Consider the following 15,509-nt stretch of genomic DNA (forward strand, 5'->3'; position numbering starts at 1 on the left):
AAATAGGATATATGCTAATTTGTGACTATATTGCTAGACTTTGTTTTTTAGATATGTTACTTTAGTTGTAACAAATGTCAGTGACAACATTGGATTTGTTCTTGTTGAAAGAAGGAAAAAGGGCTCCTAAGTAAAATCTAAAGTGATCTGCCCAAAGCTGATATTTTTGTACAACAATGGAGTAGGAGGTGTTGGTCAGCTTGATCAAAAGAAGTCATATTATGAGTTAGATAAAAAATCTAAATTACGCTTTTACCTTCTTCTTTGACCTTCTTGATATCAGTTGTGTAAATGCATTTATTTTGTATAATGCTAAATTTCCTAAAAAGCTGACACTACTTATATTTAGAAAATGTGTTGCCGACAGCTTGACACAAAGATTTTTATCTCGCAAAAGGAAGTCACCAGCATGCCGACCATCAAAGGTATGAGTTCGCACACTCTATCAGTTGCACATTTTAAATATGAATATTTTTCTTATTGTACAAAATTTTTATTTAAACTAGTTACCAAATCAATACATATGGCAGGTGCACATCTGATCAGCCACTTACTAATATTTCGAGGCACATGAAGACACTGTATCCTATGTGTTGAGGACAAGACAGAACAAAGAACATTTGTTGTATACTCAAGTTGTGATTCCCCATTGTGCTTGTTGAAAGAACAAAATTGTTTCTTAAAATATCACCAGAAATTTTTATAAATAAACTCCATCTAATTGATTTAGAGTCTATCAGACTGGGGTCGGTAAGTGTAAAAATAGAGATTTAAAAATTTGTAATTTTTTAAATCTTTATTTTTACACTTACCGACCACAAGGACACCGGTGTCCCATGCCAGAAAGCAGGGTTGAAATTTTTTTTTTTTTAAAAAACATTTTATTTTATCATAAGATATCTATATCTTATAATTTAAGAATATTTGCAACAAAAAAAACATACTCAGTTCCTTGTGGGCTTTAAAGGGTTAACATCAGACAGGACTTTTTTACATTGGCTTTTTGCAATAATAAAAGGACATTTGTTCTTAAGAGAGATATTCTTGTAAAAAAGATTGATTAATGTTTAAATTTATTAAACTGCCCAAGATGGTGAAAAATGTGGAGTAGAATGAAGCTTGACATAAAATTGAAGAGAATTAATAAAAGCTCCCAAACTTTTATTCTATAAGGAAAAAAAGCTTCCAAGATGCACTTTATGCATACATATTATAGATATAAACAAATGTTTGCTATTTATTTAGATGCTGGCATACAATATCCTTTCATTGTTATATAAACTTTAGTATTTACATGGTGTAGTATTTGCCGAAAGAAAAGATGATCAGATGGATGTGTGGTGTGACTATAGAAAGACAAGAAAAATAGGCATAACCTTAGACATTATAAAAAAACAATGTATTGAACAAAAAAATAATAAAGTAATTTCGGTATCAGCATGTAGAAAGGTAGCATCTTCAGTAGAAAATGGTAGTGATAGAAGTAAGATAACTTGAAGAGAGTGCCTTACATATTGTATGAATGAGCTTAGTTAAGAAAAAAAAAGCTCTAGATTGTTTATATTAGAGAAACAGCATAAATTAGGAAGACTAAAGCCTGATGATGATGATGATGATGATGATGATGATGATGATGATGATGATGATGATGATGATGATGATGATGATGATGATGATGATGATGATCATCATCATCATGATGATCATCATCATGATGATGCTGATGATGATGATGATCATCATCCTCATTATCATGGTAATCATGATAATCATCATCATTATGATGATTATCATCATCATTATCATCATATCATCATTATAATCATCATTATGATCATGTTGATCATAATGATGTTTATATATGCATATATATAAAAATATAACATGAGTTTTGAATTAAAAAAATATACTTTAGAATGTATAAATGTTTATGCAGCCCCGGTCACAAACCCGACCCTGGCCCCAGCACCGGCTATATTTTATCAAACCCAGCCCCGGTCAAATATCAACCCCAGTCACTTACTACCCATCATATTGTCTGGTGTTGGGTGTAGCAAACTTCTTGGAGCTTCCAACCTACATTTTGGAGGCAATTAAAAAGCAAAAGCATCCATAGTTGCTAAATGATGGAGGAATGAGGAGTAATGTATGCATTGAATATAAAAACTAAATAATTTTTACAACTGTTAGTTTGCAAAAATTAGTGTGGACATTTAATAATACTTTCATCCTATACACTTATATGTTTATAATTGATTACAATTATTAAATTACTGCTTTCTAGTTACTATTTTAATAAAAATAAAAAAAACTCAATCATAATTTTAAATAACTTTAATGCATTTTTAAGGTTCTTTATCTTTTTTAATTATACATACATATATATACAAGCAGATTAAGCTATAAATCAAATGAAGTTAAGCTATAAATTAAATTCAAGAAAAACTTATAAATCAAACTTATTACCTTTGTCTTGTTTGATACTAAATACAAGCTACGAATAATCATCAAAATATTAAATGGATCATTGATTACGTAGTTTGATTCTCCAAAAGTTCCTCCGACAGACTAAATTGAATAAAAAATAGTTACAAATTGACTCATCCAATAATAAATAGAGTAAATTTTATACAAGTTGCCACATGAATCACCCCAAGTTTTTTCAACTCTATTTTTATTAAACATGCAACCCTGGTTGTAAGTAACCCAAGTTTTTTACAACCTTGACCCCAGCTAAGTAATAATATTACCAGGGGTTATTAGCCAGGACAAGAATATAATTTACAATACATAATACATTAAATAATTATGTATATATAGGTAATAGTAGTAGTCAGTCCTTGAAATTAGAAAAAAATAAGTTTGTCAAAAAATAGAAACAGGATTCAATAAATCAATAAATAAAATTGTCAGAAAAACAAACGCTGAGTTTGCTGACTTTTCTTTCAAATGTCAATATTTGCATAAGATTTTCAAAATTTTTATACAAACTGAGCACAGCATAATACCATTTTATTAGGAATTTAAGTCAAACAATATTTTAAATTAGTATTGGCAAGATTGTTTTTATTATTTTATTTATAATTCATAAAAGGTTTGTTTTTTTATTTTAACTTAAATTATTGTTTACAATTTACAATACTTAATTTGGAGGGCTGAGTAGTAGTAGTAGTAGTAGTAGTAGTAGTAGTAGTAGTAGTAGTAGTAGTAGTAGTAGTAGTAGTAGTAGTAGTAGTAGTAGTAGTAGTAGTAGTAGTAGTAGTAGTAGTAGTAGTAGTAGTAGTAGTAGTAGTAGTGGTAGTAGTAGTATCAAGCAATTTAGAGATATTGATTGCTATTACTACAAGCTATTATTACTTTAAGACTTGACGCTTAAATGAACTAAAAGTAAACTTGAAGTCTTATTTGTTTTATGTGGAGTAAAAGCCTTTACTATAATTCAAGATGCAACCTCATATGAGGCAATACCAAATCTCAATCACAAATTTCAAAAATGGTCAACAGCAATCATGATGCTTCACAAACTTTGATCACTTAAGCAACATGAGAGAGAATAAGTTGAAAACTTTATGACTAACCTCAAACAGTTTGCCAGAAAGTCTCCAACACAGTCCCTTACTGCTGATCAACATAGAAATTTGTTAATATGTGATGCCTTTATTGCAGTGATTTACTCGCCTACTATTCAACAGTGATTACTCGAATCTACAGAAAAGAATCTTGATGTACTTTACAAAACAGCCCTTACTATGGAATTGGTCGCTGAAGATGCTCTCAATCTAGCAACGACAACCACGACTGCTACAACCATACTACCAAGTTTTGCAGCTACAAAAATCAAACAATTACCAAAACCTATTGCTTTTGACAAAACAAAATGCCCAGCACATAACTCTACCTGCATAAATTTTCAAAAAAAAGGTCACTAGACAAGTGTTTGTTTATCGAAAACAGAAAATAAAACTTACACTTTAATAAGAGTAATGCCTGAGTTTTATTTTTATTTATGGAGATGTCAATCAATGTATCTGATGAGTTAGTTGAGATTATGACCGAAGAGAGTACTGTACTTTTGTCCTCATCATTTGTGCATTTTTTTTAAGCCATGGTTTAAAAAAAATGCACAAATGATGAGGACAAGAGTACAGTACTCTCTTCGGTCATAGTCTCAACTAACTCATCAGATAGATTGATTGACACCTCCATAAATAAAAATAAAACTCAGGCATTATTGGATACTGACTTAGACAAAACATTCATTTCCTCTGAATAGTGATGTACCGATGAAAAAGGCCGATAGTGACTAATAATAAGATTTAATGTATGCATATGAAGATAATATATTAATATTAGGTATATATTTTGCATATATAAATTGTACCTATGTACCAGTAGCAGTTTGAATTTTTAGCCAATGTCAATGCATCAACCAATGCCAAATAACCGGCTTAAAATAAGATGAAATAATCGGCCGATTATTTAAGCTAATTAATTGGCATTGGCCAATGCATCACCATTAGCTAATAGGCCAAACCACTACTGGTGCATAGGCACAATTTATATATGCAAATTACATACATGATATATAGGTGCCCCAAAAAGTCCTTACGATCACAGAGCACTGCGGATGAGCATTTAGTTGGAAGTTCACGCCTCTTTCCTAACCGATGTCACAAAACTTGCTCAGAGGTGGGGTTTGAACCACGGATTTTTTGTTTCTGAGGCAAGCACGCTACCACTGCGCCATGGCTGCTCTATTATTATTATTAATTTATTACCTTTATATACATACATTACACCCTATTTTTAGCCACAATTGGCCTTTTTCATCGGTACATAACTACCTATAAACTTCTTACACAATAGAACCTTCCCTACAACACTTGATACATCTCACAGGTGTACCTGGCAAATCACTCCACATTAAAAGTTAAGGTTCATTACTAATGGGTGGTGAAAAATTAAATGTACAGTTTTTTGTTATTGATAAATTGGTTGTGCCTGTAATTGTTGGAATGGACATACTGACACAACATTCTTTCATCTATCTGCTTTAAAGGAAATAAATAACCACTTAAATTTTGCCTTGCTACAAATAGCATGAAATGTAACACTCATGCTTTAATACATGGATAGATATTGATAAAATTAAGCCTATTACTACAAAATCACATCAGACCAAAAACATTCTGTTTTTAACCAAAGAAATTAATCCCATGCTCAAACAAAATATAATTTAAGCAAGCTGTAGCCCTTAAAAATCATATAGACATAAAAATAGAAGTAGAGACCAAAGGACTATTGCACCCAATACTTGCGATCAGTCAAATGGCAAGTGGTATGTATTAAAAGAAACCAGTGAAATAGTTTCAACCCCACCATTTTCAAGAGCAGGACAAAATATTAAAAGACCTAAATACCTAAATGACTACATTACTTATTAGTTCAGCATTTCTCTCATTGAAAGAAACAATTCTCATGGATAAATTCAAAAGCGGAGAAGACTGTTATATTTATAGTGCATTCTAAAACCGTGACATTTCCTGTCATTTAAGATTTGACGCATCAGCGCATCATATATATTAATTATATTCTATCATTAACTCTATCATTGCGTTTTACTTATATTATTGTTATTGTAGTGACTTAATATATTTGATTAAAGCCTAATATTTAATATTGTATTTTACTGCGGGTTCACAACAGTTACTAAATAGGTAACTATAGTAACTAGGTGTCTTGTGTAGGTTATCTGTCAACTTTATCCCTATTAGCGCTAAACTGAAAACTTAAGATATACCGAAACTAAAATTAATTCAAATTTTGGTTGAACTGCTTCATAAAATTTATGCACAACTCTTACCAAAGTAATTAACTTATGAAATGTGATCTAAAATTACAATTTAATTTAAGGAAATAATGCTTTTCATCATATTAGCCTTTAGGATTGGAATCTTTGAAAATTTGTTTTGAATGATTGATGACAGCAATAACAAATTCAGTTGTAGTAAAATGTGATTTTTTGCTGCTTTAAAAGCAACAACAACAACAAAAAATGATACGTAAACTTCAAGTAAAGTTGCTGTCAGTAGCATAAACATTTATTAGGAGCATGACAAAACTTCATTTTTTCCCACTCTTTTGAAATAAAGTGAACTCAAAAAAATCATAAAATTCATAAAAAGTCTAGATAAAAATTCAAGGATCAAGATTTATAAACACAATTTCAGCTTTTTTTTCTGCTAAATAATTGCACATGTAGGGCCAAGAATGCTTGCAATTTCAAAAATCACAGCAATTATGACATAGCTATATATTGCATATTAAGAGTAATCACCTTGCAGATCAACTTTTTTAGAGATTGATTCAACTTGCTAACTTTAAATTAGCTGAGAGCAGTAGATTGAAGTACTTCTGTTCAATATTTCTTAGACAGGATGTTTTAAATATGAACTGCTCATTTTCTTAGACGAGAACTGCTCAATATATCTTAGACGGGTTGTTTTAAATATGAACTGCTCATTTTCTGATTTGTTTTGAAATATATATATACATTTTTTTGAAACTTTTGAAAAATTTGCATGAATGCAGAAGCAACATTTATCAGATCTTAAAGCTCATTTTTTTAATAAAGAAATAAAATAAAGGAGTAAAGGAGTAAGGAATTTTTTTAATAAAGAAATAGGAGTAAAGCCTAACACTAATATTTTTCTGGTGAGATATATATAAAAAAAAAACTGAAATGAAATTTTTCTACAACTTTTTTTTTACATCCCTAATCCCTAATGGCAATAAAACTGTCTTTAAAATGCCTAAAAATGAACAACATTGCGGCGTAATATCTTCTCTTATATAGATGGAATATGAAGAAGAGTATTGTCCATCGAGGACAACTTTTATACTACGATTGGTAAGTTAGCATTTAATAATTTTAAAGATATTACCTGATACATATTAAGAAGAAAGCTTATAGAGAAGACCAGCATGCCAAACTTTATCAAAAACATTTGAAATTTTGAGAGCGATAGCCTTAACCTCTCCACTTCTATCTAATGCACGATAAAATCTATCAGTTATTACTGTTAGCAAATCGGCTGTAGAACGAGAAGATCAAAATCCATATTGATGATCAGAAAGTTATTAGATTCAAGATGAGAGATTAAGTGTTTGTTAATTAAAGATTCAAAAACCTTGCTTATGATAGGAAGAAGGCTAATGGGATGGTAGTAAGACAAGCAGATTGCTCTCCAGAATTTTTGAAAATAGGGATAACAGATGCTGCTTTGCAGCATGTGGAAAACAAGACTCTGATAAGCACTTGTTGAATAGTTTTGAAAGTATAAACAACAGCTCCGGAGAACACTTCTACAAGACAATAACAGATATGTTGTCCACACCACATGCTCTAGAAGAGCCTAAGCAGGAAACCATTTTAGACACAGAAGCTGGAGTGATACGAATGTCAAGCAATGGATCAACCTGTTTGTCGACAATATCAGGTAGAACACAACTAGTGGATCAAGAGATGATATTGATAAAAGGTTCTTAGCAAACAACTCAGCTTTGTCTTTAGGTGAGGTGAAAAAATCTGAACCATTCAAGAGAGGTGGAATAACAGATTTGCCTTTAGTATTGATACTGTTAAAGATTCTCCAGAAGCCATGAGAGCCTAATTTTTGAGATGAAATACAAGAATTCATAGCGTCTGTTTTCTGGAGAATTGTTTTGCTGATAGATATGGAAGTAATGGTTTCCATTGGAAATTGCAGCAGCACAATGTGAGGAAAGCCATTGAGAAAAGTTGGGCTTGACTTGGAATCATCGAGAGGGAATAAAAGATTTGTGTTGTCAGCAGGAAAGTCAAGACAAAAGATTTCTACCCAAAAGCCATCACAAAGAAAATCACGGAAAGAGAGTTGGAAAGTTGATTATTTGAATTAGACATTAAGAAAGGCAAAAGTTGTGGGCCTCAACACCTGCAGAGTCACTGACACTAGAGCCAAGCCATTCAGTGTGATGAGCATTAAAGTCACCAACAACAATGATATTGGCTGATAGATAAAGAGAGAGGGCTCAGTCAATTTGATCAAAAATAACAATCGAAAAGAGTGAATGAGAGCAATATAGAACAAGAGATGAATGAGAGCAATATAGAACAAAGAGAAAGGCAATAAAGTGAAGTGGTGCTAAACAAAAGCACATAAATGAATAGTTGGTGGATTCAAATCTAGTTTCTCGACAATTGGGTGAATTCTTACAAATGTAAATGCCCAGGCCAAGCATGTGACTATTGGAGTCTTTACGAATTAAAGAAAGATAACCAGCAACACTAAGATCACAAGATGAGACAGCCGAACTTAAATTAGTCTCACAAAGAGCAAGTAGGTCTGGTGAACTTTGCAAGAGATAAGACTCAACAGAAGAAAAGTTACTTTGAAGACCACAAATATTAGTGAATGATAGGTTTAGAAAACTTGGTGATGACAATGGTTTTTTGTGTTTTATAGTTATTGGTACTTTAGTCATTTTTAAATTTGTTAAAGAACTTGACTCAAAGCACAGATAGTACTCAGTACACTATTTAATAGCCTAACCAAATGCCTCATTGCTATTAATAAACCCTAAGCCTTGACAATGCACACCAAAAGTACAAACAGGGACACCATCCATGCACAACATGGCACTGTTAGTACTCTGATATTTTACAGCTATTGATGGAATCAGCCTCTCTGAGAGCTACCACAGAGGTTGGGAAACCTGACTACCAGCCGGCCTCAGAACCATAAAACTGAGTTTTAGAGCTGTACCCTCATTAGGAGATAAAATAATATGTTGCCTAGTCATAAAAACAGAGACACAAGCAAAATCTATGCATTGAGTCATAAAGATACAGGATTCAACATCCTAAACTGGAAACAATGTGGGATGCGGGGCTGGTCAACATTTAGAATCTGTTTACCCCTTAAGTCTCTCCCTAGAAGGGCTTTTACAAGACAGTAGCCGGTTGTGTTTAACATCTGCCCAAGATGAGTATTTTTATTGAGAAACCATCTTTAGCCTTTACTCAACCAAGAGCTCCAAGGCAGGGGGTGTTTTAAGTTGGAATTGGTTTCTCCTAGCCTTTGCCTAAAAAAGTTTACTCTACAAGGCAGCAAAATATGAAGTAGGTTGTACTGGGTTACAAGTTACCAGTAGCAGGATAACCTGACCTGACCTTAAGTTAACATATGTTGTTAAAAAATTATAAACATATTTCTAGATAGAATTTTTAATAGTGATTGTAAATGACTAGATAAGGTTTTGATATAGAATGTAAATGACTAGATAAAGATAAACTATTGGTTAGATTAACTTTTATAAAAGGAATGATTAAGGGGTTAAATAAAGGTTTTTGTTTTGTTGCTAAGGCATTGTTAAGGCTCACAATTATTAGTAACCTATAAAAAATGTGACTTTTAAATATTTTATATATTTTAATACAATATGGTTATATCAAATAAAAGAGGATAAAATTGAAATGAGAATAAAAATGAAAGAGGATAAAACAAATTAGTTCAAAAACAAAATTTTGATATTTTACTCTAAAATCAGCAATTTCTTTTATTAGTGTACCACCTTAAATTGCAATTTTTGTAAGAAATAGCTTCTATTGTGTGAAAACATTTTGACACAAGAGCAGTACATTGATATATGAAAAAAAATTTATACTGTGTTGTGGTAATGCTATAATTATGAACTGATAACTAAATAACTAAAATAATTTTTTGTGGTTTTAGAACTTTTTTTATAGTAATAAATTAAAAAAAAAAAAAATAAAATACCCAACACTTGTGTTAGGTTCATCTAAACCAGGGGTGACCAGACTTTTTAGGAAATGGGCAAAAAAAAGTTAAAAAACAATTTTGCGGGCAAAAAATATTTATTTCTACAAAAATATAGGTGACTAATAACTATTATAATCATTTGTATCAAAAGCAATATAATTATTAAGAGTGGTGAACTTGACTATCTAAAACTAGTTTTTGATGCCTGGATTGATTTTTGAGGTAGATAATAGTATCACATTACCAAAATGGTAATGTGATACTTCTAATCTCCTAAATATCCAAATTGTTTTAAGGGGCATTTAAAAAAGTCTACAGGCAGTGGTTTGGCCGCCACTGATCTAAACATATCAAGAAATCTAAGTAAAAAAGCCAACGCCACAGTTTATAAAAAACAAATGAAGGAGTGAAAAAAACTATTTAGAAGCTTCAACAATTGGGTGAAAAGAATTTAATGGAATGTAATGGCCAACCAACATTACAGACAACATTAAAGACTTTGTTTTATTAAAGATAGAAAGACAATCAACAGGCATTAACAGTGATTAATTAACAAGAATGAAATCTTATACTATACTTACAGACAATGAAGCAGCATCTGTTGTTCTAGAAAATTATTTTATAAAAAATAAGAAACAGAACATAAACAAGTTAATTCTTAATGTGCTACATTTTAGCAATATACAAATATACCTACACAAAGATGAAAAGTGAATAAAATAGTTTCACATTTAATGCTCGAGCTACTCTGGAAAAAGTTAGCTTAGTTTAAACTACAATGATACTATGAAACTATGTATGTAAAAAGATCAAACTCATCTTTTTATGTAAAGATTTCTTTTTATAGATTGATTCTATCATTTTGGCTTTTTTAATTTTTTTTTTATTTAAACTCTGATCTGCTCCCAACAAGGCTGCAAGTAACCACTATTAAGTTGGAAGATGCCAACTTAATAGTGGTTACTTGCAGCCTTGTTGGGAGCAGATTACCAGACTTCTCAGTTTGAAATTTAATGCCAGTGCACAAAAAAGGCAGGATGGTCATTTTTAAGTTAGCCTGCCCAATTTAAAAAATTATTTTTTTCCTGCTATTTAAATTAAAATAAAAATAGAGAAAATAATGCTTTGAATAAATCAGGGATGCGGAGTCCCAGAAAGGACTCCCGATTTGAAAGTCACAAAAAGATTACTTCATCCTAGTTTTTGGTATCCAGGAGCTCTAAAAGTATAAATAAGTATATAGGTATAGGTAGGTATAATGGCGGCAAGGACTCCGGGACTCCAGGACTCCGGGCTTAAAAACAATAAGTTTCAAGTCATTAAATCTCATGAATTTTTTTCTTATAGCATCATAAGTCAACAAACATGTTTAGAGCCTCTGGACACTACAGGCTTGGAAAAAGTAGAGATATAAAGACGGAGTCCTTTTGGGACTCCGCATCCCTGACTAAAGACTCAAAGACCTGGCTAATAACAGATAGAAGACTGATTAGAAAAAAAAAGTTCGAATTCTTATAAAACTCACTTTTTTATGCGAATATTGAAATAATCATCATATTTAGCTACAGAAGAAAAACTAGTCCAATTGTTTTAATATGACGTAAATGAACGAAATGTTAAAAAAAAAATGTAACTAAGCATAGTAATCTAGGAAGCATATGAATATTTATTTAGTTAATATTTATTTTTAAAGTTACATATGTCCAGGTATGAGAAATACAGTGACAATATAATACAGAAATACAGCAGCAGTAAAACAAAAAACTTTACTTTTAACAACTATTATATATTGTTCAATAAAATTTATTCAAAAAGAATTCCAGTCAGCTTTAGGGTAGTAGAAAATAGTGTGATAATAGGGCGAATCCGAAGAAATACAAGCTGAAAGATATAAAGAGATGCAATGGCATGATCTGATTTAAGGAGATGCAATGAATTCTGACCATGCAATCGCATGATCAGAACCACAATATATATGACATGAGTATAGTGCGTAGGTTGATTTATTGCTACATTTATGAGACAAGACTGTTAGTTCAACATTGGATGAGGGTTCAAATCCTTTAAACAAATTTTAATTTTATTTGCTTAGTAGATATTAAAAAAATATCAAACTTTTAAATAATTAAGTTACATAGTAATTATGTTTAGATTAAATAACTTTAAAACTTTGATCTAAAAATAATTTTTTTCTAAACTAATAATTTCTAAATTCTTTGAAGTGAAACACTTTTAAATTAAAATAAAGACTTATATTTACTAATATTAGGTAACCAAAAAAGTTCGTGCGGTTTTTGGTAATTGAATTGTTTTTAGCATTTTTTACAACACCCACATCGCACAAGGCAAGTAGCTTTGTTGCGTAATAGAACGCGTGTGTCACGCGCAGTTGCTGCATATATAGTGTAGGCTTGTAACGAGCTTACAGGAAAGGTTTTGTGTAAAGAAAAGATGGCAACCCAACCAACGATTATTCGATCTTGCTTACTTTACGAGTTCAAACTTGGAAGGAATGCAACACAAGCGGCCAAAAACATCTGCACAGCATTTGGAGAAGGTACAGTAAGTGAACGCACAGCACAGAAGTGGTTTCAGCGATTCTCTTCGGGAGATGAGTCCATCGAAGACCTGCCGCGTTCTGGACGCCCATTGTTGGTTGATGAGGATGAACTGAAGGACGCTGTCGAGTCTGACTCCAGCCAAACTTGCCAAGAACTTGCAGTGAGGTTTGCTGTGAGTGTTGAAACCATCCGCCTGCATCTGCATGCGATTGGGAAAGCGTGGAAGCTGAGTCGGTGGGTTCCGCACAAATTGTCGATCGACAACAAGAAGCAACGGCTTACGATCTGCATATCACTCTTATCACGCCACAATGTTGAGCCTTTTCTAGATCGTGTGATCTGGTGTGGTGCATTACGAGCTGCTCCCAACAGGCCAAACCATTACTGGACTGGTCTACTCAGCACAGCTGTAACAAGTTCACGACCTGTTGCTTGTAAAGCAGCCTGCACTGGTGCACAAGAGAGGAGTTCTGCTTCTCCACGACAACGCGAGACCGCACACTGCTCGCGTGACTCAGGACAAGCTCCAAAGCCTTGGTTGGGAGAGTTTGCCTCATCCACCATACTCGCCAGACCTCTCCCCTACTGATTTCCATTTTTTCCTTTCCCTGGGAAATCATTTAAAAGGACAGCAGTTCCGAGACCAGGACGCGGTTGAAATGGAGTTGAAAGCTTTTATAGACTCAAAGGACCGAGAATTTTTTAGAAGTGGAATAAATAAGCTTGTTTTACGTTGGGAAAAGGTTTTAGATGCTAATGGTGACTATTTTGATGAATAAATGTACTTACTTTTGTCGTTTTGTGTGTTTTTATTATATACGGAAAAACCGCACGAACTTTTTTGGTTACCTGATATAATCTATAGTTAGAGATTCTAGAGCACAACGAAAAACATTTGATTTTTGACAAAAAAAATGTCATTTTCATGAACTTTACTCTCTTATATCTTTTTTTATAATAAAGCTAAAACCTTGAGGTTTTTTGCAACAATTAGTTTGACTCATTTTCTTTCTGATCATATATAGAAAGTACTATGTTTAATATGACTTCTTTTAAATATTATTCATGTCTTAAGACCACTATCGATAAAAAAACTTGCCATGGGACACATTTTTTCAAAAGTAGTTTTTAAAGATAAGATTTCCTAAGCACCAAAACACATCTAATATGTATGAAACTTTCCATATATATTTAAAAAGGGACAAGGAATCTAATGGAATGTGGACTCTTTTTAACATTTATACATAATTTTTTATTTCTCAGCGTTTAAAAACTTCAAGGTTAATTTACATAGAAAAAAAAGTGTTTTTTGAAAGAGTCCATGTGGAAATAGAAATTATAGCCTTTCCTTAATTTAAAACAAGTATTTATTTATATTTTTTTGAAGAAATGGTACTTGGGAATTTTGTTTAGAAATTATGTATAAAATGTTTTTATTTCTTTGTATATTGTTTGTTTCAATTTTTGATGTTTTTTATATTATTTTGGTGCCATTCCATGCTAAATTTTCCATACTTAAGGACAAGGCGCTTTCTCAAAAAATTATCAATTCTTCTAGCACAAAAAATGCAATAACTTTGGATCCAATTAACTTCTAAAACTAAAAGACCTCTCATTATTTAAGTCTTTTTAAGCTCTATACAATTATGTTAATCATATATAAATATATTGACAAAAAAATAAAATAATATAGTAGTAGCCGCATAATTTATTTGTAAATGTTTCTTCATGCTCAAAAACTTTTTATTTATCAGCAAACTTCAGTGCTTTAAAATTTTCTTTAAGTTTTAAAGAATTCCAATTTAGAGAGAAATAAAATAATTGAGTGAAGGCCTTTTTAGCCTTTTTTAAAAAGGAGGCCTTCTAACTTTCATAACTTTAAAGGAGCGTTGCTTGATTGTTACACAACTTCAAGTAACATAACATAAAAATTAAATCAAAGAATTATTTATATTAATTTAATATAAATAATGCATAAAATTGTTAAATATAATTTTATAAAGAAAAGATTACAACTGAGTTCCCTAATATCAGTTTGGAAAATTTAAATTTAAAAACTTTAAAATTTAACATCTTACAAAATCTAGTACTGCTTGAATTAATTTAGATTCAAAAATATCCAATTTATTAAAATCGGCATTATCATTAGAAGAACTTGATGATACTTCCTCTTTGACTTTTGTTTGAATTCTTTCTAGTTCTGTATCAGCCATTTGCATTTGAAATGAAGCACCATTGTTTGATGTAAACGAAGAACTCAGAGTACTTTTCATTTTTTTAACAGAAGTTTCCGATAACAATTCATCTTTCTTGAAATCAATTTGGTTTTGTTTTTCAACATATAAAGTATTCAAAGCATTTTCAGCCATGGTTTGTTTTTATTGTGCCTCATAATTATACAGTTGGTACAAAATAATCGAAAATTAGTTTTTCAATCTTCCGTAAATAAACTTTATTATTATTTTTTTGGTTATTCTAAAATAGAATAAGCACTTGAACTTTTTCACATCCTGCTAGATACGGGTACACACGTTATCACCCGGTTAAGTACTTGATATTCCGGGTATTATGTAAGTATATTCGGTTGAGGTTTTTAAAAGAGAGCTTATGGGTTTGTATATTGACCATCAATTTCAGTCACTATGGAAAACTCCTAACATTAAACCTGCTCGGAAAAAAAAACATGTATTTTGTTCAGAATAAACGTTTAGCCATTCATTGTTATATATAAAATCTCACTGAAAAATTCAAGAAAAATGAAACGAAAAATGTAACTCTTGATTAGTTCTCAATGTAAGATGAAATTTCTCGATGTTACTCTAAATCTCTGTCATTTGTAAACCTTATTTAAAACTTGATAATACATTAAGTTACATTTATGATGGTCCAAATTGTTAAAGAGAGCGACCAATTAACACACTAAAGCGGATACATTTAACATTTGAGCAGGTGCATATGTTAGTACTTTTAATCCATGAGTATATATTTTTTGTATATCTATATACAAATATATAAACATGCATTGTTTGTTTTTTTCACAAAATTAGATTTGCAGCCTGTCTGAGTTTAGGAAAAATTGGCTTTGTCTGTTTGTTTTAAAAAGATCTCAAAGATAATTAATTTT

The 15,509-nt window shown here is 31.4% G+C and overlaps 2 protein-coding genes across 2 annotated transcripts in view; one reads left to right on the forward strand and one right to left on the reverse strand.

The window, feature by feature from the left end:
• The window catches only part of LOC100210284 (neurobeachin), a 104,288-nt gene extending 89,335 nt beyond the window's left edge, over window positions 1-14,953 (reverse strand). Inside the window, exons 1-2 of the mRNA XM_065812996.1 lie at window positions 14,464-14,953; window positions 2,467-2,568 (exon numbers count right to left, since the gene is read on the reverse strand). Of these exons, the coding sequence (XP_065669068.1) occupies window positions 2,467-2,568; window positions 14,464-14,754 (393 nt within the window). The 5' untranslated portion in view covers window positions 14,755-14,953. The remainder of the gene's footprint in view (window positions 1-2,466; window positions 2,569-14,463) is intronic.
• LOC100203155 (cytadherence high molecular weight protein 2) overlaps window positions 3,002-15,509 on the forward strand; it is a 32,899-nt gene continuing 20,391 nt past the window's right edge. The window contains exon 1 of the mRNA XM_065812997.1: window positions 3,002-3,094. The gene's annotated coding sequence lies outside the window, so the exon portion shown is untranslated. The remainder of the gene's footprint in view (window positions 3,095-15,509) is intronic.

The sequence above is a fragment of the Hydra vulgaris genome, chromosome 12, assembly GCF_038396675.1.
Source record: "Hydra vulgaris chromosome 12, alternate assembly HydraT2T_AEP".
Taxonomy (NCBI): Eukaryota; Metazoa; Cnidaria; class Hydrozoa; order Anthoathecata; family Hydridae; genus Hydra; species Hydra vulgaris.